This window comes from Chaetura pelagica, unplaced genomic scaffold, assembly GCF_000747805.2.
Source record: "Chaetura pelagica isolate M959 unplaced genomic scaffold, ChaPel_1.0 scaffold15, whole genome shotgun sequence".
Classification (NCBI taxonomy): Eukaryota; Metazoa; Chordata; class Aves; order Apodiformes; family Apodidae; genus Chaetura; species Chaetura pelagica.
This window is the reverse complement of record NW_009953507.1, coordinates 1,420,529-1,448,332: the sequence shown is the minus strand read 5'-3', so window position 1 is coordinate 1,448,332 and position 27,804 is coordinate 1,420,529. Positions and strand designations below refer to the sequence as shown.

At 37.1% G+C, this 27,804-nt stretch overlaps 2 protein-coding genes across 2 annotated transcripts; one reads left to right on the top strand and one right to left on the bottom strand.

The window, feature by feature from the left end:
- The first annotated feature begins 290 nt into the window (after positions 1-290).
- Positions 291-4,450, top strand: ZBED4 (zinc finger, BED-type containing 4). The gene has a single exon (XM_009999448.1). It carries the CDS (start codon positions 604-606, stop codon positions 4,120-4,122), a length of 3,519 nt encoding a protein of 1,172 aa, XP_009997750.1. The 5' UTR covers positions 291-603; the 3' UTR covers positions 4,123-4,450.
- Positions 4,451-12,922: 8,472 nt separating this feature from the next.
- ALG12 (ALG12, alpha-1,6-mannosyltransferase) lies at positions 12,923-24,399 on the bottom strand. The gene is made up of 9 exons (XM_009999446.1): positions 24,199-24,399; positions 23,919-24,051; positions 23,258-23,431; positions 21,745-21,939; positions 20,387-20,490; positions 19,696-19,919; positions 18,790-18,959; positions 18,368-18,443; positions 12,923-13,844 (listed from the first exon to the last, which is right to left on the bottom strand). Exons 1-9 carry the CDS (start codon positions 24,361-24,363, stop codon positions 13,613-13,615), a joined length of 1,473 nt encoding a protein of 490 aa, XP_009997748.1. The 5' UTR covers positions 24,364-24,399; the 3' UTR covers positions 12,923-13,612.
- Between the last annotated feature and the right edge of the window lie 3,405 nt (positions 24,400-27,804).

The following is a 27,804-nucleotide window of genomic DNA, read 5'->3' as shown; positions in this document are numbered from 1 at the left end:
TGGTGAACTCTTCAGAAACTCCCCTTCTATCTTTAGCAATCATAACATCTCTCCTGTGAGGATGAAATACTACCAAAAGTTGTGTAACTTTCTGCCCCCGATGACCAGGCTGAGCAAAAATTTGTGATGGGAGGTTGAAGGGCTCCATTTCTCTGCCCTATTTTTTTTTTTTTTTTTTTTTTTTCATTTCTAGATGGTGCAGAAGAAATCCCAGTTGCCCAGTCAAGATGAGCAGAATGGCTTCCTTCAACAAGAAAACAGAGCATCCATTTTTTAGGATTATCTCTACAACATGAAGCATTTAACAGTAGCTGTCTTTGAGAACATTCAGCTATGACCTGAAATGTCCTGATCCTGGGGAAAAAATGGGATTCCATTAATTAAGTCTATAATTTTAAAATGGATTTTTATGACTAATAATATTTGCTTATGCACAACACGGATACAGGAATTCCTAAATCGGAGATTAGTTTAACACATACACACATTTGTGTTTCTGGATTTGGTATGCAAATTACATCGTTTTAATCAAATTCTGAATACTCTTTTAAATTCACTATGTTCATTAGTCAATGAAGACTTGTCAAGAAGAATTTGTCATCCATGGACAAGAGTAAAGTAGCTTCCCCCAGAATGGATGGTAATTTCTTATTGGGTAAAATCACTAACTTCAAAGTTGAGCAAGAGGAAGACAGCATGAACTGTGCTCTAGAAAGAATAGATGTAAAAACAGAACAAGATGATTTCAAACATGCGGACAGCAGCGATGAACAGGAAGACAAAGAAAAGAACTTCATTTCTAACAATGCGGGCAAATACTTATCTACAGAAAATGAGGATGATTATGGATCTCTTTTTTCTCAGTATAGTAGTACACTGTATGATGTAGCAATGGAAGCTGTGACACAAAGCCTCCTTTCTAGCAGAAACATAAGCTCCAGAAAAAAGTCACCTGCTTGGAACCATTTTTTTATATCTCCTAGAGATAGCACTAAAGCAATATGTATGTACTGTATGAAAGAATTTAGCAGGGGTAAAAATGAAAAGGACTTGAGTACCAGTTGTCTCATGAGACACGTGAGGAGAGCCCATCCCACTGTACTAATAAAAGAAAATGGAAGTATGCCAGGTATATCCTCCTTTTCTTCACCTGCATTGTTGCTGCCACCTCAGTCCGCAGATGTTGGAGATTTGAGTTCTATGTTATCCCCTATAAAACTGGTCAAGAAAATGGCTTCCAAAATACCATCTCCAGATCGAATAATTGAGGAATCTGTTTCACTTGTTTCTTCTGAAGAAATATCAGATCTCTCAGTTTCTGAAAAGTGTGTCAAAGAAGAAGTCATGGCTGGGTCATCTCCACAGCTACCCAACAACCAGTATGATGACAATGCAGAGAATGTAGCAGAAAAAACTGTTGTAATTCCAAAGAGCACATCAGGATCCAGAAGGAGGTCTGCTGTCTGGAAACACTTTTATTTATCACCTCTAGATAATTCTAAAGCTGTTTGTATTCACTGCATGAATGAATTCAGTAGAGGAAAAAATGGAAAAGACCTGGGAACGAGCTGTTTAATAAGACACATGTGGAGAGCCCATCGTTCCATTGTCCTGCAAGAGAATGGGGGTGGTACTAGCATACCACCTCTCTACAATGCACCTCCAACCCTGTTGCCTTCTTTATTACCCTCAGATAGTGATCTGAATTCTATGTCATGCTCTCCTGGAAAACTAATGAAAGAATCAACTTCTGTTTCTTCTTCTCCAGACAGAATCTCTGAGGAGATCCATACTAATCTCTCTTCTGGAGATGCTTTAGTGGAAGACTCAATGCTGTCATCTTCTGATGATATAGGTGAAGTCTCCTTTGTTTCATCTCCTGAGAAACAGTGTGAGGGATTAGGTCCACTAATATTTGAACCTACTGCTGTATTTCAGCAAAATAAAAGGATTATGAGAAGGCTTAAATCAGAAGTTTGGCACCACTTTTCTCTGTCACCTGCAGACAGTCTAAAGGCAGTATGTAGATACTGCAGTTGTATGATAAGTCGTGGTAAGAAAGGAGATGTGGGAACAAGCTGCTTGATGAGACATCTATATAGACGCCATCCTGATGTAATTGGAAACCAAAAGAGCTTTCTTGATATGGGTTTGGCAAATTCTCCTTACGCCACTTTGGCTTCTGCAGAATGTTCATCCTCAAAGTTGACTGACTTGCCTACAATGGTTACACATGATAATCAAATCATATTTCCTGTTAATAGTAAGAAGACCTCAAAACTGTGGAATCACTTCTCAATTTGTTCTGCAGATTCAACAAAAGTTATATGTATGCACTGTGGACGTACAATAAGTAGGGGGAAAAAGCCAACAAATCTAGGCACAAGTTGCCTTCTAAGACATTTGCAGCGGTTTCATAACAATGTATTGCAAACTGATGCCTCGGAGACGGTATTATCCTCATCTACGGATAATCATATGCCACTGAGCACAGAGTTACTAGGCTCTTCAAATTTTGATGAAACCAATGATAAGTTTTGTGACTCTCACCCAGTTGCCAAAAAAATCACAAGTCTCGTAGCCGAAATGATTGCACTGGACCTTCAGCCATATTCTTTTGTAGACAACATTGGCTTTAACAGGCTGCTTGAATACTTACAACCTCAGTATTCTTTACCTTCTCCGTCTTACTTTTCTAGGACAGCAATTCCAGATATGTATGATAATGTAAAACAAATAATTATTTCACATCTTAAAGAAGCTGAAAGTGGAGTGATCCATTTTACATCCGGAATATGGATGAGCAACCAAACACGAGAATATCTAACCCTGACAGCTCACTGGGTAACATTTGAGTCTTCATTTCGACCACAGTGTGAGGATTACCATTGTTCAGCACTATTAAATGTATCACAGATTGATTGTGACTACAATGGAATCAGTATTCAAAAGCAGTTAGAGTACTGGTGGGAAACATGGATTACTTCCATTGGCCTTCAGATTGGGATTACTGTTACTGATAATCAGAGTATAGAGAAAACTTTAAATGAAGGTGATCATTCAAGTGTACAATGTTTTAGTCACACTGTTAATGTCATTGTAAATGAGGCTATTAAAAGCCAGAGAATGGTTCAGAATTTGCTTAGTATTGCAAGAAAGATCTGTGAACGCGTCCATCGGTCAGCAAAAGCAAAAGAGAAGTTAGCTGAGCTTCAAAAAGAGTATGAGTTGCCTCAGCATCAGCTGATACAAGATGTTCCATCGAAGTGGAATACATCGTTTCATATGCTCGAACGTCTTATTGAACAGAAGAGAGCAATTGATGAAATGTCAATAGAGTGTAGCTTTCGAGAGCTAATAAGCTGTGATCAGTGGGAAGTCATGCAGTCAGTGTGTCATGCTCTCAAACCTTTTGAAGCTGCAAGCAAGGAGATGAGTACACACATGTCTACTCTAAGCCAAGTGATTCCAATGATTCATATACTTAACAGGAAAATAGAAATGCTATTTGAGGAAACAATGGGCATAGATACTATGCTGAAATCTTTGAAAGAAGCTATGGTGAGTAGATTGTCCTCCACACTTCATGATCCAAGGTACATTTTTGCTACACTTCTGGATCCCCGGTATAAAACATCCTTATTTACAGAAGAGGAGGCTGAACAATATAAACAAGACTTAATCAGGGAGCTGGAAATAATGAGTTCTACCTCAGATGATGATAAACCTGTTTCCAATGGATGTGGTATAGGTTCACCATCTACAAATTCATGTGGAGAAGATAATCTTTGGTCACTTATGGGTGACATGAAGAAAACAAAAGACCTGAAAGAGAGAGCAAAGTTACCAGAGGAAATGGTGCTTTCTTACTTGGAGGAAGAAGTGCTTGAGCATAACTGTGATCCTCTAACTTACTGGAACTTTAAGAAGTCATCCTGGCCAGTACTGTCAAAATTGGCTGTCAGGTTCTTGGGTTGTCCACCAAGCATTGTTCCTTCAGAGAGATTGTTCAATACATCCAATGAAAGCAACAACTTTAGTCAGTCCAGGTTAATGATTGAACACTTTGAAAAGCTTATCTTTTTGAAAGTGAATCTTCCTTTAATATACTTTCAGTATTGAAACTAATGAACAAACTGGTAGACTATTGTTGCTCACTGGATATTAACTATCTATAACTTGGATTTTTAAATTGCTCCAGTAGGGGCCATGTATGACATCTAATCAGTGACTATAATTCCAAATTTTAGTTTCATTTTTTTTTTCAGCTTTCAATATGTCTACATGTGCCTTATTCATAGAACTTCAGGCCAGATATTGTATATATGTTTTTTAAAAGTTCACACTAGAGATAGCCTGTCTTGTCAAATTATACAAAATTATGTAGGTTTTAATTCATAATTGTAAATGAACTTTAAAAAAGCTCAGTCATTTGTTTTAATAGAAGGGCAAAAAAAGATGTAAACAGTTCTATTCTGTAGTTTTTTATTCAATTATTATGTAAAAACCATAAACCAGGTACTGTATTTTAGTTGAACATTGCTTTAATTGCAACAAAAGAGCTTTTGTAGTTGTCAAGGAAAGCTGTACATGAACGATGAGGTTCAAGCTGTCTTTTATCTGGTGGTGTTTCTAACTGCAAGTTCTAAAGTGCTTAAAGGATTAAAAAGAGTTATTGAGGAAGATGCGTTTACAGGAGACTATTGACTTAGTATCTGAAAATAAATCTTAAATTTGAAATTACATGGAATATCAGTTATACAGAAATCTGTAGTAAAATTTCTCATTCTGGGTTCTCCTGTTCAGGTTTTGCATTTTAACTGAACTACAGAAATACTCTGGGTATTTATAAAAGCTATTTGGAAGTCTTATCAAAGTTTGTGAATTAATGCTTTTTATTTAATGCCAGGTACATAAATGGCAAGAAACTTACCATGAATACTCTAATATCATTCTAAAGCGTTTTCTGATCTTTAGTACATCAAAACTATAAGGTTCCCTATTGTAAAAATTGATCCATTACTCCTAATGTAATTTCAGTTGTGTAGAACAGACTTTCTTAAAGCTCCTAGTACAGAAAAAACTATTCTGATTTTCAATAATAGCCTTATGGATATGGTGCACTGCTTAGAATTTTATGTAGTAGAGGTGATTCTTAACTGGTGGTGTCCATCAGGCAAATGGGATATAGAGACCTCAAAACTTCAAGTAAGATGGAAAAGAACAGCAAGCATTTTAATTTGAAAGGAATGTTCTTTTTTTTTTTTTTACTATAGAAAGATTAATCTTCTCATTTCAGTTTTCATTAAATACTTTTTGGGAAACAAGTCATCATTTGCCTATGACCTTTTAGAAAAGTTGTAGCTTTGTTAAAATACTGTACCTATGCCTAATCTAATTTTGCATTTACTATGTTTTAGTGTATTTATAAATGGTGAACTCAGTTTCTGAAATTAAACATTTTATTTGCAATTTTCTAGTGGTATTCAAAGCTGCTTTTTATTTTTAGATGGATTTAAGACAACCATTGAATAAAAATGAGTTTATACAATTGTAATAGCAAATATACCACTGAAGGTGCTATGTGAAAATATTTGGTTTCCATTTAGCTCTTTGCTATTAAGCTTAGATTCTGGTTCTTTTCATTTCACTCAAGCTATTCAACCTCAGGAAAATTTGTTGAATGCTTTCCTAGTTGGCTTTGGTTTCCACATAATGTTTCTCTAAACATTTTATGGTTTCAGGTATTTCAATTGCCATTCTATCAGTTACGTTTATACCTGTACTATTTAAGAAATTATTATATAGTGTACTTGGGGAAAAAACTAATACTGAATTTTGTCTTCAGGATTTTGAAGAGTAACTTTTAGTTCTATCAACAGTAAATATTTCCTTGTTTTTCTAGAGTTAAATGAGAGCAGCACACATTTTTCTGCAGTAATAAAACAATTTGTTCTAGTTTATGTATAGTTGGAGCTAGGTGAGTTTGAAGCAGCTTATTGAGAAATGTTTAAATGGTTGCTGGTTAATCATTATCTCAATTTTTCCCTGCATTTTAACTGTGAATATAACCTTGACCTTTGTAAAGGAGGTATTTGATCTTCCAGACCAGTAAAGAGGGAGGTAGAGGACGAAGAGACTTATTTCCTTGTCTTTTTTGTTTGTTTGTTTGCTTTGTTTTTGTTTTTAAACAAGTGATACACCTTTTTTATCAAGTCTTGAATGTAGGCACAGCCTTTGGCTTAAGGCATTGTAGAGCCATATCATACCAGCAGGAGTCCTGACGTTGAACAGGTTTACCTGAAAATCCCAGTTCTCTGGGGAGAAGCAGCTTAGCTCCTCTGAAGGCAGTCTTGGCTGTAGCTCCTGTGTAACTCTCATGTGCAAAGTTACTGATGGCATTTTGTAGCCCCCAATTTGCATCTTATTCCAATGGATACTTAATTCTCTAGTCATGCTTTTTGTCATTTGCTTTTTCCTGAAAGCAGAACAACTAGTCAGTATTTAAAAAATGTTATCAGTTAAAAATTAGTCCACTTCATTTGTACCTGCAATTTCTTTTTTTTTTTTTTTTTTAAATTTTATTTTATTTTTGAAGGGCTTAGTTCTTAGTTTCTTAGTTCTTAGTGGAGTTCCCCAGAGCTCAATACAGGGCCCAGTCAACATCTTCATCAGTGACCTGGATGATGGGACAGAGCAAATTTGATGATGGTACAAAGCTGGGAGGATTGGCTGATACGCCTGAAGGCTGTGTGGCCGTTCAGTAAGATCTAGTCAGACTAGAGAGCTGGGCAAAGAGGAACCTAATGAGGTTCAACAAGAGTAAGTGTAGAGTCCTGCACCTGGGGTGAAAAACCACCATGCACCGATGTAGATTAGAAGTTGACCTGCTAGAAAGCAGCCCCATGGAGAAGGACCTTGGGGTCCTGGTGGACAAGTTACCCATGGGACTGTAATGTGCCCATGTGGCCAAGAGAGCAAATAGTGTCCTAGGATACAGTAAGAATAGTGTGGTTCACAGGTGAAGAGAGGTTCTCCGCCCCTCTACTCTGCCCTAGTAAGACCACATCTGGAGTATTGTGTCCAGTTCTGGGCTTCCCAGTTCAAGAGGGACAGGAATATGCTGGAAAGAGTCCAATGGAGAACTACAAGGATGATTAGGGGACTGGAACAGCTGTCTAATGAGGAAAGTCTGAAACACGTGGGACCTTTTAGTCTTGAGAAAAGACTGAGGTGACCATAGTAATGTCTACAAATACCTGAAGGGTGGATGTTGAGAATGGGCCAATCTCTTTTCAGTGGTGCCCTGTGACAGGACAAGGGGAAATGGCACTAAGTTATAACACAGAAGTTCTACCTCAATATGAAGAAAAACTTTGCTATGAGGGTGACAGAGCACTGGAACAGGCTGCCCAGAGAGGTTGTGAAGTCTCCTTCTCTGGAGACTTTTGAGACTCGACTGGATGTGTTCCTGTGTGATCTGCCCTAGGTGTTTCTGCTGCAGCAGGGGGGTTGGATTTTATGATCTTCAGAGGTGCCTTCCAGCCCCTAACATTGTAATATTTTTTTTTTATTATTTATTTTTTTTTTAGGACTGCACTGTTTCCGTGTCAGCTTGGTTAAGAATTAATAATAGGCTTATGTTTGATTTTTTTTTTTTATTTTATTTTTTTTAGAGAATTGCAGGCCGAAAAGGCCTTGAAATCAAAACGCGGTTCTTAAAAATGGAAATTAAAATAGGTGAGACTGAAAGCACAAAGTTGCTACTTTTCAGTTGTAAGCCTTGATCCTTCTGTAGGAGCATCTCCATCCTTAGTTTATGCACTGCTGCCTTTGAGAAAACACTGACTTCAACAGAAGGGCTGAAAGCTTTCATTGAAATATTGCAGTGGGTTATTGAGTGGGCATGTTTTATAGGGGATTTACTCTATTTTTAATATAACTTTTTGGTGATTACTAAAAATTTTGGGTTTTTTCCAACTCTTCTTGTATCTGTAATGTCTAGGAAACCACTATTTTTACAGTACCCTCTCTCAGACTGAAATAAAGCACCAGCTGTTAAAAGTGGGTTTTTGTCAAGCTGACCTTGTGCTCACCAGTCCCTGTGGCAGGAGACAGTTCCCTAATTCTGAATGACATGGTGAACCTGCAGCACTTATATTTGTTTTATTTAAACAATTAATTTCAGTACATTAGCAACTTTACAAAGAAATGTAGTAAGCAGATTTTTTTTTTTTTCTCTCTTAGTGTGAAAAGCAAAGTGTAGCTGGTACTACAGATGATGCTTTGTGTCATTATAAGAATCTTACAGCTTTTGATTCTTTTAAGAGTAGGCAGGTGTACCAACTAATTACACACTGCAGTAAGAAATACTTTGTAGTACTACTAAAGGCCGGAAGAGGAAGCAGTACAGATCTGCAACAACCTTTTCCAAGAACTCGAGTCTTGTGAAGGGTATATAATGGAAAGTACCTGTTGAGATCTACATTATATTCCAAAATCCTGTGATAATGTTCCCCCCACACTGTCCCTTTCCATTTGGCCTCTTTTCCTCTCCAAGTAAAAGTGAAGAAAACCTTTTTTGGCTGCAGGAATACTCATAGCTTCTCCTTGCTCCCCAAGACTAGCTTTTGAATTTACAAAGAACAGAAATACCTATGTAGAGCAGCTTAAATTCCAGCATAAGGGTGTGACAATTAAAATGTATAATAGACATAGATGACAAGCTATAGATGACAAGCCCAAAGTAGATGCTTACAGTTGCTGAGAGGTCTGTCTCTGAAAGTATCATTTTTTTTTCCCACTACTATACAAGCTAACAATAACAAACTTGCATTTAGGCATCTTGAAACACAGGAAAAAAAATATTATTAGCAAGTAACACTTTCTAATTGCAGATTATTTAGATTTTATAAACTAAGCATTTTAGTCTTCTACAAATATATTAATCCTTTGCTTTATTCTTGGCAATGAGATTCTTTACCTCAATTTCCTTGCAAAGGTGACCCAAGTCTTTCATTTCAGAAAATGAGTATGCCAACCAGAAACAGTAATCACAGTTACATCCTCAACTCTGGTTCCAAGGGCCAGATCAATGTCTAAGCAGTCCCTGCCACTTTCTTTCCCCATCTCCCCGGCCCTCTATGAAACAATTCCTTAATCCAATTTTATTTAAATTGGCAGTTTTAAAGGAAAAGATGAGCTGTAATTCAGACAGCATTTCTACCTTACCAAGGTAAAAAAATCAAACCTTGGTACAGCACCAAGGGCAGTTGCAGCTGAACTAAACCAGAATCAGTGAAAGACTGCCTGTGACAGTAAGATGTAGCATTTCAGAAGAAACACTGTCTGTCTTTGCTATCATAAACAAAGGTCTTAAATGAACAACCAAAACTAATTGTAGTTGCTCACATTTATCTAAATAACTGATCTAAAAGTAGTAGTTGCATACAAAATGGATCAATTATGTTTAGGAATCAGATGTACTTAAAAAGGAAGAAAACCTTCACAAAGGTATTCTTTGTAATTTAACTTAAGGAATATTTGCAAGAACTTTTTTAGTCTTTTGTGTTGTATGTTAAGCAGCTAGTGATACATTTCATCTAAGACATAGCTGTGACCAGTGATGTAAACAGCTGAGAAGGCTGTGGCTAAACAGTCCTGCCTACATCCGTGATAAACTGTGCTTGTGGTTTTGTGCTTTTCTTACAAACAGAAAGTGAAGTCATTTGTACAAGGAAGACTCTTTGAATACTAAGTTGCAAAGAAAGTCCAGGGTGGGGAAAAAGGGGGATGGAATATTTAAGGGTGAGTGCAGGTAATAAAGTGAGGAAAGCAACACTAATTTGTTAGGGATGAAAAAGAGTTGTCAGATGCAAGGGAAACACACATTCTGGTAGCAATTGACCTACAGCAAACAAGTGCTTAAATCATGATTCATCTTTCAAGCTCCTTAGTGTTACGGAAGAAACTGGAAGTAATTAGGGAAGTAGAAATGGTCCTAGAACAGTTTTAACTACAGTAGAAGAGGCAGCACAATATCAGTCTTGTTTGCTCTAATGTGTATCCTGTCTCACCAAGGGGATGTGTGAAATCATCAGGGAATGAGAAGGGATGTGATCAGTGTTTCATAATGTCTTATGCAGTTACCTTGGTTGAGGTTGTATTCTGATGGCTGAAGTGAATGGATGGCAAAGACAAGAACCTCAGACACGTTCTGGCTTTTCTTGGTGTTAAACAGATAAAACACATTTTATGTTTGATACAGTACAACCATTCTCCAGGTCCCCTCACCCCAAATTTCCTCTTGTGAGAGGAGACCCATAGCAAGTACTTCAGGCAGGTATAAGGTAAATATGGTCTGATTTTTTTCTCCTCTCTGAATGCTCTAAAAGACTTTGTGAACTGAAGTTGCTCTGTGATATTGGGTTCTTTTAATTCTTGATGGGAGAGTGACCTGTTTAACCCTGTTTTGAAGCAGCTTTTACTTTCAGAATCCAAGGATGTCCTCTATTTGATAGTTCCACAACTTTTTCATGGTATTACTTCATTTAGACTTACAACAGTATGTCCTAAATCTCAGGCTCCACGACAATGATCATTCACCATCTCTTGGTGAAGTGACATGTTTGTGTCCAAATAATTTGTTAGCTTTGCTCTTTACAGGAACAAATGTTGCTTGAAAGAAGTTGAGTCAAGGTACACAACATTTGACCTTTGGGGAGTTTTAACTCAACACCCTAAAATAAATGTCATTCTACAGCAGCATTATACAGATTAAATGTATTTTGTTTACTCCATTCTGTGTTTAAAGGTCATAGATTTAACAATTGATAGTACAGTCCACCTCTCTTTTGCCTTATGCAGATTAATTCAGCCCTCAATTATGTTAATAAGCTCACCCTATTTCTGCTTTTATTAAACTATACTCTAAGCTAGGGTTGTTTGTAATCAGTCAAGACAAAAGGGATTTTAAGAACTTGAACAGTGATGACAATTTTTTTACTTTGAAGGCCCTATAAAAATTCCATCTTCTTCATGTCTTTCTTACCTGCATCATTCATGCAGTAACTTGAGGCTTCTCCCTATGCCCCCCAAATGCAGAATTTGTAATATCCTACTTGAAGTTTGTAGAAGGGATGAATGGCTTCCTTAATGCCCTCTTAGATATAAGGGAACTTAAACCCATGCTTTCTTTCTTCCATGCAAGTACACTAAATAATAACCTATCATAAAGAAGAAAATAAGCTCCATGTTTCTTGTGGAGCTAAAGAAAGACAACACAGGACCTGGATATGAGAAGATTAATTTAACAGAGAGACAGCTTTAACTTCTATTCCAAGGACTGCTTGTTTATTGAAAGCAGCCTTTGGGGAAAAACTGCAGTAATCTTCATCTCAGGTTGACAGCTGCCTCTTTTTGTTCTGGGTGTAGGCTATCATAATATTCCTGGCTTACATTGGAAGAGGTTACCCATAGCTGCATGCACAGATTGCACATTTTAAAACTAAGCACTGTTCAATAACCAAATACGCAGAACAGGATCCAACAGGACCTAAATAAACTTCAGATGCTCTTCAAAACTGCAATCCACTATCTCTTTCCTGTCTCCTTGTATGGTTTTTATCTTTCTCTCTCCCATATACACTAAACATATCAATTTGAGCAGATAGCTTGTAATTTCATCAGTGGTGGTGCTGTGAGCAGACATACGCACAACTACCAGTTGAACAGCATCACTGGTCTAAGTCCAACAGGTAGTATGCAGACATCAGAACTAAAGTCTGTGGACAAACCGAATCAGCTATGTGCATCTGACATTCAGCAAGATTAAACTTCTCAGATGCCAAATGCCCCCATGTTCTGTACCACTTTGGGCCTTAGCGCAAGATGCCTGTTAGAAGCATTACAGCCCTAGGTTTTCTCTTTAGTTAAGAGAAGCAAGTTTCTGCAGAGGGATTCTGACAACCAGGGATTCAGACAGCTGGAGTAACTACACACCTAACTTCAGCAGTGCAGACATTTGTCTATGCTTGGGCAGCATAAGTTTTAGTTTAGGTTCTTAAGTTGTTGACTACAGGGGGGAGGAGTTACATAAAGTCAATGATTAAGCTTAACACAATGGCTTTACTAAAAAGTTTTCATTTATGTTGTTCCAAATTCTCTGTTATATGCACATGTACTTCCTTCTGTCTCATGTAAATTCTTTGATGTTCAGATTGGCAGAGTTTTCTTCCAAAGACAAGTCAAATAGATAATACTTGAGTGATTTCAATTTCAAGAGCTGCCAGAGACTGGACCAACAAGTTCTGCATTCTGCCTTTGCCAGATCTGCTCAGCAGGAGGAAGCCTGTGCTGCAGCACCAGCCACCCACAGGGTGCAGGCTCCACCCCACCAGATCAGTTCCACTGATACATAATCTAGATGATAAAACAAAAATATAGTCCTAAAAACTGAACTGTACACAGGTATGAGGTACGCTTCAGAAGTTAAAAAAAAAAACCACCCAAACCAAACACACTTTATTCAGTAAGAATTTTTACTCAAGTTTTCAGTCTGCAAGGAATAATTTTCTGCCCACAATTTTCATCTATATTGATTATTTACAGTAATGGAGCTCCTGTTATATTACAACTGGCCCTAACAAAATTTTAACATTTTTTCCTTAGTTTACCCCTTAAACTTGTTCCTTTCAGCAATCTAGGCAGACATCCTTAACAAAAATATCTAATAAAGAAGAGACTACAGAGCATGCTATCTTATTCTAGTTTATAGAATGCAACACATGGCACATTACTCCTTTCCAAAGGGACTACTGAATAAGAAACAGAAAACAGCACTTTACTTCTTAAAGTATATTCAAGTGAATATTTTCATAGGTAAATTTTTGCACTGTAAATTAATATCATTACAGCAAGAGGGAAGCATTAAAAATTCCTTTTCCTGTGAAATTCAAGTTGCTGCTTATTCATGAACCACTGACATAAAGATAACAGATTTGTGTATTAAAGAGTGGTTATAAGACAGTGGTTGTCAAGAGGTCCAACTGCTTTTTAAATGAATCTTTCACTTTAATGAGTTTGGTAGCCTACAGGGCACACTTAGGCATTGTGATGAAGCTACAACAAATATGGCTTTCCTATGCTGATAACTTTTTATTTTCATACAGGCAGTCTTGACAAATGAAGGGGTTACAATCCTGCAGGTACATCAAGTAATACATTTTTGCACATATAGGTTACATATCAAATTATTGCCATAGCACAAACCTGTTCCATTATGTATCTTATATAGGACAATTAGGACATACCTGTGCTACATTATGAAACAGACAGCTACCCAAAGCAAGTAGACAGGTTTTACTTATCACCACTAAACTTGTAGGTAGCTTCTCTTAAACATATCTAACAATACAACTCAGTATTCAAGTATATACTGACTAGGAATGCACTGTAACATGTAAGAAACAGGACGGAGATAAATACCAATTGGTAAAAAGATTTTCCGTGCCTTTTCCAAAAAAGCTGAATTGCAGTGTTGGAATGATAATTCACTGCTGTGTTGGATTATTCAGTCATCAGCAAAATTACATCAAAAGACTTAAAATCGCAGTCAAGATGATAACGGAAGTTTTTCCAACAGTACTAATTTTGGTTTCAAGTTTAAAGTAAAAGGAGGTAGTGCAGTAAGGTTCAACCCAATTTTACTGATGCCAGGTATATTTGCCAGTGGCCTGTGTGTTGTCTTGTAATGTGATATTTGAAGAGGATTTGTTTCCATCAGTATGTGTGTGTAAGAAAACATCAGCTGGTCTCCTGGTTTAACATCTTCTCTTTTGTCATACCTGTAAAGAATAAAGAAGGTTTATGGACATTCCTCTCTTTGCATAGTAGACATCTCAATTATCAAAAGGGCATGTAGCACTCAAGATGAAACACAAAAAAAGGAACTGTTTAACATTCTCAGTTATATCTCTTGAGTAAATTAACTAGTAGTGGAGGAAGAAATAGTATTTTTGAAGAGTTATAGAATCAGTCATTCTGTGCAAGTCTTTCCACTGCTATCATGATATAAATCAGGACTCCTAGGAAATTTCTCACTAGTCCTCCATTTGAATTCTGTGGAGAAAGGACACCAAAGCCTAAGACTGTAAAAAACTTGACTCATTTTTAAGTCTTAAGGTTTTACGCTACAAGAATTGCAGTTTGGAGAAGGGGTTGGGGGTTTTTGCTTGTTTGTTTTGTGTTTGTTGCATTTATTTTTTTTTAATTACAAAAACCAAACTATGAGGCACTTTAGCAGAAACCTCTTTCTTCCAGTAGTCATACAATAAAGTAGGAGCCTCAGAGAACAAAAAGGAGATTACTTCCTTGAACACTAGAAAAGAAAAACAAAAAAGAAAACAAAACAAAACCAGTCTGGCAATTATAGTATTAACTTGGCATTTGTTATTTCTGAGTTCAGTTCCTTGATCTACTACGTATTTGGGCAGGCCACTTTGGGTCAGCTTTTATAGCCTTTTAAGGTACCTAAATATATATATACACATACATACAAATTCTATATTAAATATATAATAGTGAGTTCTAGTGAGTTCTAGAACTATTTAACATGTACACTCACAGTTATTTCTTAATAGGAGTTACATCAATCTAGCTGTAGAGGGCATTTACAAAATGAGAAAACAAGTGACAAGTATTTGGCAGAGATGTGGAAGATTTACCATCAGCCACTCTCCATCTGATCTAATCCCAGAACTGAACCTTCTTACCTCACAAAGCTGCATGAACCTCTCTTATAGAAATTAAGATACATCTCCCTCACTGTCTCATGAAGACACTGTTCTACTTTGCAATACTTATTTATTCATTCACTGAAGACAGTCAGGAGGAATTTATAGCCCCAAGGGTTAAGATCATAGAATCATAGAATCCTAGGGGTTGGAAGGGACCTCAATCTAGTCCAACCCTCCTGCCAGAGCAGGGTCACCTACAGCACATCACACAGGAACGCATCCAGGTGGGTTTTGAATATCTCCAGTGAAGGAGACTCCACAACCTCCCTGGGCAGCCTGTTCCAGTGCTCTGTCACTCTCACAGTAAAAAAATTTTTTCGGATATTCACCTTGAACCTCCTATGCTCCAATTTGCACCCATTACCCTTGTCCTATCACTGGTCATCACTGAGAAAAGCCTAACTCCATCTCCCTGACACTCACCCCTTACATATTTGTAAACATTGATGCTCATACTGGTCAGGGCACTCTGATCAAATCCTCAATCCAACAACTTCAAGGGGGAAGAATGAGGTAAGTCCACAACAAAACACTTTGCAGACCACTGGTAAGCATGCTTCTAGAAGTGGATTAAAATCTTTGCTCTATATCCCAGAAAAACATTCTACAGTAAAGGTCCAGAAGGCAGAGGTTAAGATGAATGTTACTTACTTTTAGTTTGTTTATGACAACACAGTCTTAGGCATCTAATTATAAAAAAAAAGTCCATGCTCTGTAAACCAAGTGAAGAGCAGCACCCAGTTCTTCACCCTTTCAGGTGCCCTTTTCTGTGAACTGTTTTCTACCAGCTTTTGGAGCTCCTAATCTTAGGCACCTGATTCCTCCCAGACATTTCACAAGCAACTTACTCAAGGCTGTGGCTTTTCTTACAGGCATGAACGGATAGGACAGTGGAGCAATCCCAACACTGCACACTCTTAAATGCGCCTAAGAGTAAATCCAGGCTACATCTTTCACCCTGTCTTTGCAGCCCTAGCCTCCCATCTGCCTGAATTGTCTGAAAAATGGGAAAAAACAAACAACTCAATTTTTACTTTTACAACACTCCCTGACATAGCACTCATTAACATTTAAGATATTTAAAGCACGTAATCTAAAGCAAACTAGAGTATTTGTGTGGATTGTTAACTAAAATTTTGGCAACTCAGAACAGATCACAGGCTGACAGAATTCAGAGGTGTCAATAAATTCCCCAATATAATGCAGAATTAAGACATTGCACACTAACCACATACTTTCTTCTGAAAAAAAGTTGTACATTAATTTCACCTGCTATTTCCAAAAAGACCATACCACTTAGGATAGCACATGCATCCAAACTGGAGGAATGAATGCCATACTTTGTAACAACTTCGCCAACTACTAATTTTGCATTTTCTTCATCAGCAAATAAAGGGCCTTTCATCTGGCTGCAATCATTTCTGAATTTTATTATTTTAAATACTCTAAGCTTACACAGCAGATTTATTCCTGGTTCAAAGCGACTGCACTAATTGAAGACAAGATGGTAACACCTGCCCTGTCTAAGAATCCGCATCAAGCTTCTTTCAATCAGCCTTTGAAGAAAAATAATGGATCAGTTGCATTTTTCTTCAGGCAAACAGATCTAATCTGAGCACACCAACTGAAAGCTGTTAACTTAAGACACTTTATGTCTTCTATTAATGGATGGTAGTTATCTTGATGAATCACCAGCCTTCATAATCTCTCCATCCATAACACTTTTCACCTGATGTACACAGTCTATGAAGATGGTAAATTAGCTTTTACCCATCTGAAAGGCTGTCACTTCCTTGGATAAAGAGAAAATGGACAGCTGGTGCCTCTAAACTTTGAACTATTTTGCTGTCAAAGTGACAGTCTTGTGTATGATACTTACTTGTGGAATTGGTCTGATTTTTAAATGTGAAACTTCAAGATGAATCAGCCTTTTCTTGAAGCCTTTTTTTGATGAGTAAAGATAAAAGTGAGAGACAAACTGCTTCGTAGCTGCAACACTAGGAAACACCCCTCAGTGAGAGACATATTATTTGTTCATGAATCCCACTACAGACTTGCAAACTCAAAACAATCCAAAAGCCACCACCTCAAAAAGCTCACTGAAATTAAGCATTGTATTTAGAGAGCAAAGTTGCATTCAGAGTAGCTTCTGTACTTAAGTATATTAAAAAACACAAAGACTGGAACATTCTAGCTATTATGCATATTCTATCACTTGTAGTCTAATAGTTTAATGTCTCCTCCTGACTGTTCATGGCTTAAGACTTTCTCTAGCTTGAACATGCAAAATCCTATTTAAAATAAACATGGTAACTGTGAAGGCAATTCAGCTTTAACTGTCTATACCATCACAGTATTATGAGAGAGCACAGAAAAAAGGCATAGCAAGCTCATTGATTGCATCATTCCTTCACAAGCATACTTCTCCCTTCTTTCTCTTTATTTCCAAAATACTTCTACCTCTAAACATACCATTAATTAAATTAGGTTTGTTCATCTGTTCCTGAAAACTGCAACTGGGAAAAAATAAGTCTATGCTCAGAGTACTTATTCAACTAAAATCTGCTTTTTTTTGGTGTGTGTTTAAGTATGAAGTGAGGCTTTGTGTCACTTTTTGCTGAATCATTTTCATTGAGATTACATTTTAAATTAGAAATGTATACTTCATCTGAAGAGGTAGGCCTAAGAATCAGACAGGTGTCTTCTTTTTGGTCTGCATTCTCAAAAACAAACAATGCCATCCCACAAATGTCTCCTACTGTTTATTTATATATTCTGATTCTTAAAACTGTACATCACTGCTGGTCATGGTACCAAAGCACTCAACTGCTTTCTCTCAGAGCTAATCTTAGAATCACAGAATAGTTTGGATTGGAAGGAACCTGAAAGATCATGTAATTCTAAAAACCCTGCCGAGGACAAGGACACCTCCCCACTAGACCAGGCTGCTCAAAGCCCCATCCAACCTGGCCTTGAACTCTTCTAAGGAGGTGGCATCAGGAACTTCCCTGCATCTCACCACCCTCACATGGTGTCAAATTAATGTAACTGATAGTCTATAAGAGCACTTCAATGTCCTCTATGTGAAGGATGTTCCACATAAAAATAGACACTGAATATTAATTATTAGATCCCCATTGCCACACGATTCAAAACCAAGCAAAATTAAGTTACCTACACAATTACATCCACTGTTCTGCCGGGAGCAGGAAGCGTTAAACTACAGCTGTGTTTTGCAAGATCTAGTGAGATATCAAATGTAGCTGCACTAAAAAAACTGGTGTTTTAGTAAGCAAGCAATTTTTTGCACTGTTTCTGATGTCTTTAAAAGATTCTCACTACTTAGGCAAACCAGAACTAACCAAAACAATTAAAAAATGTTGCAGCTCTCTACATCTGAAACAGTAGCACTACATAAATCAAAATTATCTGAAGAGTCACACTGCTCTTGACTTGGTTTAATAAATATGCTGTACCAGAAAGCGCATCTGTGATGCTTGGCCTCGTGCATATACAAAAAAGGAAAAAACATACTCCTCTCTTAAGACTAAAATACCTCGTTCATAACTTACCTCCAATCTGAATTGATTTCTAGAAACCGAGAAACCCCTGTTTGTGCTGCAGCCACATCAATATGAACAGAGACATCTACATAAATAAAGAAAACAAAATACAGTTTCAAAATTCTTCTAAGAACACTGATTAATACATTAACACAAAAGATGCATGGAAAGAGTATGACAAGTAATATCCAATATATGTAAAGATACACTAGCAAAAAACCCCTGCAATTGAAATTAGATGAACAAACCTCAAACCAGCTTTACACACCTGCTGTTGAAGGTACCAATTCATGCAACTTCTGAATAGCCACTCCTCCAGGATAATTGAAAAAAGAGTGTGACAAGTAATATCCAATATATGTAAAGATACACTAGCAAAAAACCCCTGCAATTGAAATTAGATGAACAAACCTCAAACCAGCTTTACACACCTGCTGTTGAAGGTACCAATTCATGCAACTTCTGAATAGCCACTCCTCCAGGATAATTGAAATGTGAAACATATAAAGACGTTCCTGAATAAGCTGCATTGACTAGAAGGTGCATTACAACAAAGAAATATCCAAGTTTGTACAGCCAGGATTTCCGGTAGTTATTCAAACTGTTGAGGTGGGAAAAAATGAGTAAGAACAAACTGTTATTTTTTTTCATACTGGTCAATGTCAAAAGTGACTGAACTTACCAAAATGCCACAGCTAGACAATAAAGATTAATGCAAACTTTACAACAGCCCCCTGTATGGAGTGCATTACCCATTTATCAAAACTAGCTTCTAATGACATTCAAATTAGAATATCTCATTAATAAAGCTAATACAAGCTCTCCAATAAAGGAAAGTATTTTTATTATTTAAAACCTTTAGCTATGCATGTATTCTCAAAGAAGTTCAGAGTTTAACTTCAATTTATTTACTCAATAAACTGAAGTTTAACTTTTTAATACACACTCCACGTTTTATGAGCCCCACCTGTATGTGAAACTATCTCCTAAAGTAAGCCATTTTAGCAACACAGTAATACACTGGCATGTGTCTTTTTCTCTGATGGATAAAATAAACTGAATTGTAATACAAGAACAGTAAAATCAGGGCTCTGTTCTCAACTTTGCCCCAGATTTGCCAAATGGTCCTGTCCAACCATTTAACTCTTCTTTTGTCTCCATTTCCCTCATTAGTTGACCAGGTACAATAATACAACCTTCCTGTCTAAAACACATTTCAAGATGATCCAGATTCCGAGATGAAAAGAAATGGATAAAAACAGTAACAGTTTTGCTTTTCTTTTGCGTTTTCAGAGAAAAAAAAAACCCAACAAAACAAAACTGAATTTTGAACTTACATTCGTGAGCACATTTTAGCAGCCACTATGTTGAACACAGGGAAAGTATATATGATAAAACGCAGTTCTTTGTGTGGGAGAAATGAATACAAGAAAATAAAGCCTAGTGCTGGCAAAAGTAATATCCGAGTTCTCTTTTCTGCTACACCCAAAGGTACAAATATAATGCTGCATCCCAAAGCACGAGGCAGGGCTGAATAGAAATACCACAAGAAGGGGGAGGTCTTCAAGGTGAAAAGGAGAGTTAAGGATACTCACACAGCTATCAAGTGAAATAACTATTCTTTACAGCAGTATATGCAAATTTTGCATATATGCAGTATACTTTCTGTGCATCACAATCTTCCAGGTGTTTTGTTTCCTGCCTCATCCTTTGAGAAATAAAAGCAATTCCCTAATTACATTCATATTACCCAACAGGGGCACATCAAATGGTGAAAAATTAAGGGGAAGAAACCTCACTTCACGTTGGTAGCATAAAAAAAAGGAAGGAGGGACCATCAGCAGAGAAAAGTGAAAATTCACTGTAATATCTAAGAAACAGACATTGTCTCATAAGATTCAAATAATTAAACACTTCATAAAAAGTAGAATTAACACCATGACAGTCTTGGGAGAAGACTGCATCAAGTCTTTGCTTTGTTTGCTAGGGTTCAATAGATCTTTTTCCCCTGGACACTTCAAAGGATACTCCCCAGTTGGAACTTTTGTTTAAAATCGTGTTATACCAGAGCACTTTCCCCTCAGGCCACACAAGTTGCCTCCAAAACAGAGAATCCACAGCAACTGTTAGCCCTAAAAGAATTAAAGAAATACAAATCTGCGTGAATTAAAAACTAGGGAAAAGCAAACTAGCACATCCATATTGCACGTTTACTGATGAGATCTACATAAACTGGCACATGCATTGTAAGCCTCACCCAAAGCCACAGAGATGATTGACCCTGGCTTGCAACGGAAAGGCAGGGAAGGGAGGCACTTTTTAAATAGAAGTCTTAATAGGAGCATGTTAGATAGGAATCTGAGATTCACCCCACTCCAGTCCCAGCTGTGAAAAGCATAAGTTTAATTAAAGTTTGATTTAAAAGTAATGAATGGTAAGAAACCTGGGTTAACTTCATATAGTATTAAATGGATTTTTATTATAAAGCTGTTATGAAAAACAATCTGGAAGTTCACTACTATTTATTAGGGGGGTGAGAAGGAGGGTAGGGGATGAAAGGCAAAAAAACAGTAAGAGCAGCAAATCCATCAGCCTCATCTCATCCATTCAGCTCTATGAAAACTGCTCTGGTATTTAAGAAGGTTGCCCAGAGAGGGAATGGCAGTACAAGTGACTAATTCCCATTGGACCTCCAACCTCTTCTGCTGTGAGGTGCCTCCAAATGCACACGGCATTATCTTTTACTGTTTCTACTGTCCATGCTGTGGAAGGGACAGTACACTAACAGAAGTCATAATCAGAAATCTGACAACACCATTTTTAATTTGGTAGGCTGGCAGAGAAGCCTAGAGTACTTATGTGCATATGCATGAGCCTTCCATGGATGGGTAGCTCTAGGGTAATCACTTAAGCTATAAAAAGTAGTACAAAAATGAGCTGAACTGTGACTTTCCCCACAGCCCTCTTAGCTTGGTATCTCTGTCACACTGTTGTATTTTATCCTGGGATTCAGCTTATCACGGTGGCAACAGATACTACAACCGATAATGCATATGTAGCTACAGCCAGGCACTAAATATACTAAATTCAACTTGCAAGTCTAAGCCTTTTTAAGATCAGGGCATTGTACTGTAAACATCTAAAGTCAGGGGTCACAGCATCTTTCTAGTGCTCTGTGCACATCTATTTGCTCCCATGAAAATATTAAAATAAACAAATAACTTTGTCATGTTACTAACTAAGCCAAAAAAAAAAAAAAAAGGAAAAAAAAAAAAAAAAAAGGCAAGCCCTAAAGACCAAGTGATCAGAGGAATCAGCCAAATCTCCAGACTTTTGATAAATTTAATATGTGGCTGTTTGTTTTTTTCTCCCAAGCCAACACTTACCCAACCAAAAAATTCCAGCAGGAACAGCATGGGAAAGCACCTTGAAAATGGAGACTCTTTTAGTTAATAACGTCACCAGGAGCATGAGGCCTAAGAATATGCAGAGCTCTGATCTGAAGACTATAATTGCCAAAGCTGAGAACCAAATGAATGGCCTTTGCTTTTGCTGTATCCAAAATGTCAATGCCAGGAGCACTGCAAAAATAAATAAAACACATCATCCGACATGCTGAACTATTCATTTTCTAAAGGACAACAGTTGTCTCAATGCCAGCATTTTGTTCCTCTAACTTCCCAAGAAACCTCTCTCAGTCCTCCTACTGTTTCTAGTCCTGAAATTCTTCCTCTGTTAGAGAAACATAATTTGGAATAACACAAAACTTTGTATTGTTGATGCTTAAGTAATTAGGAAAACTATAACCACAGAAGGAACATATGGGAACTCTTCCTAGACAATATATTTAATTGCTTTTAGGCAGAAAAAACGATAGAAAAACAAACCTTGAGGTATTACTGAAATCCTTTCAAACTACAAAGAGTAAATATTATTGCTCTCTATCAGTTGAAGAGTTAATTTATTCTCTTGGCTGAGCATATCCTGTATTAAAGATAACAGCAACTCATTTCAATTACAAAAAGGAGACTACAGACTACTGCTCAGAGAGAAAGAACTATAAAACCATTTGCACGGTTAGCTGCCTCTACTTTTTTCTCAGTTTAAATCACATGATAACACTGACTACACAGTGCAGTGGTCATGATCCTAAGGCAAATGTGTGAAAAGCTAGAGTTACAAAGCCATGGAACAATTTGTATGTTTTTAACACCTGCAAAAAATTATCTGAGAAGTTCATTACTACACAGTGTTTATCTGACAATTCAACTGCCTTTTGCTTTTCAGTTCTGACCGGTACAGGTTCTTACACCAACCTCATGATTTTGTTAGTTGAACAACTTGCACTGAAACATTAAGTGACTCAGCTAATATCTGTCACATCTTCCCCCTTATCATCTCTAGGGAAAAAATTGTATGTATGGAGTAAAGTTTTGACTTGAATTATTTTTCCCTTTTAAGTGTACAAACTGCTACACCTGTAGATAACTCCAGAAGAGAAAGGTGGAGATGTTGCTGTGGGAGTTTGTTCCACAGTCTCATGAAAAAGTTGTTTCCTGTGTAGTCTTAATTCACAGATTTTTATTTTTTTTTAACTGCAGGTGTACCTACTGCCTTTTGAACAGCTCTGTGTTTTATGCATCAGATATGTGTACTCAAATCTAGTTAATCAAGGCCGTCTGACAATAAAACTTGAGTCAGTTCAGTCCATTGTAAGCAAATATGGTAAAACAAAAAAGAAATATATCACAGCTGCTCAAGTTTTCCAGTCTTGTTATCACACAATTTAATCAAGTGCATAGATGAATTTGTTCTGACCATACATTTTCTGTGCTTTAACTATTGATACATTCAAGAAGAACTTTTATATTTATAAATTATTCCTATGCAGATACTTACCAAAAGGAAGTGCAAATACATTAGGGAGAGTTCGTGTACAGTAAAACATCAAATGAAACTGAGTAACAGTGATGAGACAGAAGATTGTTGATGTAGTTGCTCCGAACTGCTTCCTAACTTCTTTCTGCAACTTCCATAATGCATAAATCACACTGAGCCCCAAGCTTCCTCGGACTTTTAGAAGAATAAAAATTGGAAATAAAGAGTAATGTTAGATGGATCACTGATGAACAACCATGTTACATAATGTAATGGGAAGAAATTATGAGGAATAATACTAAAGATACCACAACACAATCCACTACAAAACAAAACTCCTCCATTAGTTTATCTATTTTAATCTACCTTAAACTTGCCTGATATTTTTGTACAAAGGTCAACGCTTCTATATCAAAGTTAAATAATATTTTCTGAAGCGTACACAGAAGCACAGATGGGAATGTATTCTCTGAAGAGAATTGTTTTTTCTAACACTGTTTGAATTTGTAGCACAAACTTTCTCTGTGCTGTTAGATACCCCAAAGAGGGGAGAGAATTGCCTCCTTCTAAAAGGAAAATACCACATTGCAAATGCTTATCCAAACACTGAATGTTACAACAGTATCACTCATTAGTCAAGTAGTAAAAACACCATTGTTCTGACAATTGGATGTTCTCATACCTATCAGCTGGGAGTAAAACTTGGACATTCTTAGCACAGAAAGTACATATATAGCTGGGCTGGAAAGAGCAGCAATAAAAATTGGTCCAAGGAACGTTCTTGGGACAACTCCAGGAAATTCATGATGGTCATACTGCAAAAAGGAAAATTTAAGTAAGAGGCAAATCAGAAACAAAGGAAAACTGGGATAAATCATATTCACATGGCATTTATACTACTCATATAGCACAGAACTGTGATCTGTAAGAGTCCAAAAAAGAATACCTTATTTCCAATTTACCTTGTCCAAGTCCAACTGGTGGTACACCACATCATGGATAGCTTGTAGGTTAAAGCTTTCCTCTACTTTTGTAAAAGGACAGACAGTTAAATGAACAAAGGCCACAAAAATAATCAGCAGCAGCAACGGAAATGACTGCCCACTAGAGCTCCTCTTCTGACCCATCTTGGATTTGAAATTCGTGTATATTCTATTATTAATAAAAGAAAATGAAAAAAAAATATCCATTAATAACACGGCATGAGTTGTACAAACAGAAAAAGAGAGAAAAGTTTAAACAAATACTAATAAACCAAATAATCCATACAATTATTTTTTAATACATTCAATTAATCTAGTAGATAGCAAAAACCATATTTGGTCAGCATTTCAGGATTTACACCACCTTCTGTAAATATGAAGGTTTCAGTTTTCTCCTAAAAAACTCAAGAGAACATAGAACCTACTTAAAGTATTTCCTTTCACATTCCACCACTGTAGAGAGTGCCACCTCAATTATGTCTGTATTCTGAAGGAGAGACAGCTTTGTAATCTACTCTCACTTTAATCACACACTGGATTTCTACATGATCTTTCAAACATACTCTTGTCTGTCTACGACTCTGAAACTAGTGGGAGAGGAACCACAAGAATGAGAAATTGCTCAGAACAGAGTACTTCGATCTTTTGAGTTTGCCAGCAGCTAGGTTTGGACTTGGTGAGTGAAGCACAAATCCCCTTCGGCACCCACGCCATGTGCCACTATTGTGCGAGATGGCCTGAACCCCATCCTTCACACTGCTACCCAGAAATGAAGGCCCTATCTCCCTAGTGCTTATTTTCACAACACTGCTGAGCCACTCTTATAGTACTACTGATCATGTATTTCATCATGAAGATAAAAATCAAGTGTTCAGGTGATGCCAGAGTAAACAGGCATAGGTATTGTCATGGAGAAACAGTTAATAGTTTCAGACTGTAAATCAGGGTAAAACAATCATTTCCAGCAAAAACATAGTAATCTATTTCATGCTATTTTAATTTAAGCTTCCCACTTTTTATACATGGACAATTTAATAAAAGACAGGAGATTTTCATTATTATTAATCCTGATATGTTCTTCCATAAGCAAAACTTTAAAAATAGTACCTTTAAGGTACAACTCGGGTTTTGGTTAGACATGTCTTCTCCCATGTTTTGGTCTAAATATGTCCATCAAACAGATGTATGATAGCTGGCACATTTACTAGGATCACTTAGCAACTTCCTCCTTAATTTACCTTTTCCTGAATTGATGTTTGTCCTGTTGATTAGTAAAAATAGTGAGCTAATGTTCCTTATTTTCACAGCTAATACAAATCCCAAATTTTGTGTACTTCCTGTAAATTGACACTATCTACATAGTTTTATATACCTCACTGATTGCATCTTTTTCTCATGATCGCCACTGTTTACTGAAGCTCTAACCCTGGGCTCAAAGACAGAGTTCTGTAGTAGGTCCTTACGATTTTTGGCCTGCTTTGAAATGTTAAAAACCTAAATAAACACAGCATCCCAGGAAGCAAAACCAAGTCTTTTTAACCTGTGCCTAGTATTACTTCTTCACAAGGATGGACACCAATGGGTTATGCTATGACAGAATCCTTTTTCCTCGGGAGTAGTAAAAGAGGTAGCAACTGACATCAGGACAACTTCAATCAGCATTTGGCAGAAATTAAGCCTCTGCACATTTATCTGGTACAAATTATTGTCTTTAGATAGCTTTCTCACTCAATTCTTCCAATAAACATGGAGGCATCTCATGTTTCTGACCAATCTAACTCAAGAGAAAAACAAACACAGAAGTATCAATCCACTGCTGCATACAGCAACACCAGCACTTCAGTAGCTTGTGTGTCATGTGAAGCAAATAAACCAGCAAGGTAGGTCAGGTATTTTAGGACCCAATGAACCCTAGTAAAAGGGTCCAAGTGCTAAGAAGCTCTATTTTTTCCTTAGGTGTATCAGTTGTGTAACAAAAATATATTACCTACATCTTAAAATATTGCATTCATTGTACTCTGACCACTCTACAACATAGCCTGCTCCTGATATCTCTAGCCTCATCACCACATGAATAATCAGTCCCCAACCTCCTAAATCATCAGATAGTGAAGGTACATAATCCATATACACTTTATCACAAGACTTTATATTACCTTGTTGACTCTAATGCTTTTGTATGCCAAAAGAAAGCAAGCTTGCCAGCATGCTCATACATTTTAAGATAATTATATGCCTTATGCTTACTGAGATTCCCTGAAGGGAAACACGCTAGAAGATAAAAAACCAAAGCACGAAGACAACACCTATGTTTCTAAGATAAAGCCTAATAAATTTAGTGGTCTTGTCAAGACTTAAGATCATTTGCTCTGTTGAGAATTGAAGCTGACAAACATCAACATTCAAACAGTTTATCAAGACAGGTAGACACTGAAACTGGAGTTTAAAATAAACGTACTACATAAAAGTAAGATGCTCACAGTTGCAGCTTTTATTTTTAAATGACAAAACCAAAGAAACAGATTTTAATTTAATAAAAATACTTAATAATGGTTAGAAGAATATTGTAAGCAAATACAAATAATTTTATCCACCAGTAACTTTCTAAAGATTCTACAAGAATCCTTCTCAGGCCTGTACAACATAGCTACACTGACTCCCCCTCAGATGTCTACATCAAGACTGAATCATAGAAGAGCAGAAAATTTTAATACAAAGAATTCAACCCTTCCTCAGATTAAACTGGGTGAAAATAAATTGTTTTCTTACACAAAACAAAGGCTGAAGCACTTCCATCAAAAATCTTTTATATTCTTTTTTATGGAAACATCATTAGTTCCGATAATGAACATTTTATTCTTCCCATTAAAAATCGATCATATTCTCTCATTTATGTTTTCCAGACACTCTTCAGTATAGGTATGTTAATTTGGCAGCCAAAGTGCATGTCCAATCTGCCTGCAGAAACTGCATTTAACTCCCTCACACGCTCTGCATGGAGTCATCTAACCAGAAACACCAAGAGCATCCCACCATAATAAGGTCCTTCCCCTCTGGCTTGATCTAACTTCGCTAAAACCTATGCTGTATTATCCTCCATTTTCATGGGTTTTTCCTACGTTTTAACAGGTCTTCCAACTTTGCTCTAAAGCTCACTTCTGAACGAGGTCAGATCTGAACCTTGTACGTGCTGAGATACTTTTCCATCTCTAAGAAGGAACACGACAGCTACTGTTCTTATGTACATTTCCTCCTAAGTCTGGGGACTGGCTAAAACATAAAAATGAAGATTAAAGAAAAAAAAAAAAAAAGCAGGGAACGTTGAGGCAGGAAATGAAGTCCGGGACAGCACCAGCTATGAAAGTCCCAGGAAGCCACGGAGAAAATGTCACTCTTCAGACTGGGGAACAAACACACAGAACGCTCTGAATGAAAAGACCCAAACAACTAAACAAACCAACCGAAACAAACAGAACTCAAACCCCACCACCAGCCACACAGAAACGCAACCAGCACAGAAAGAACGCGCTCCCTCCGCAGCCGCCCCGCGCCGCCAGCGCAGCCCGCCCGCCCAAGGCCTGTCCC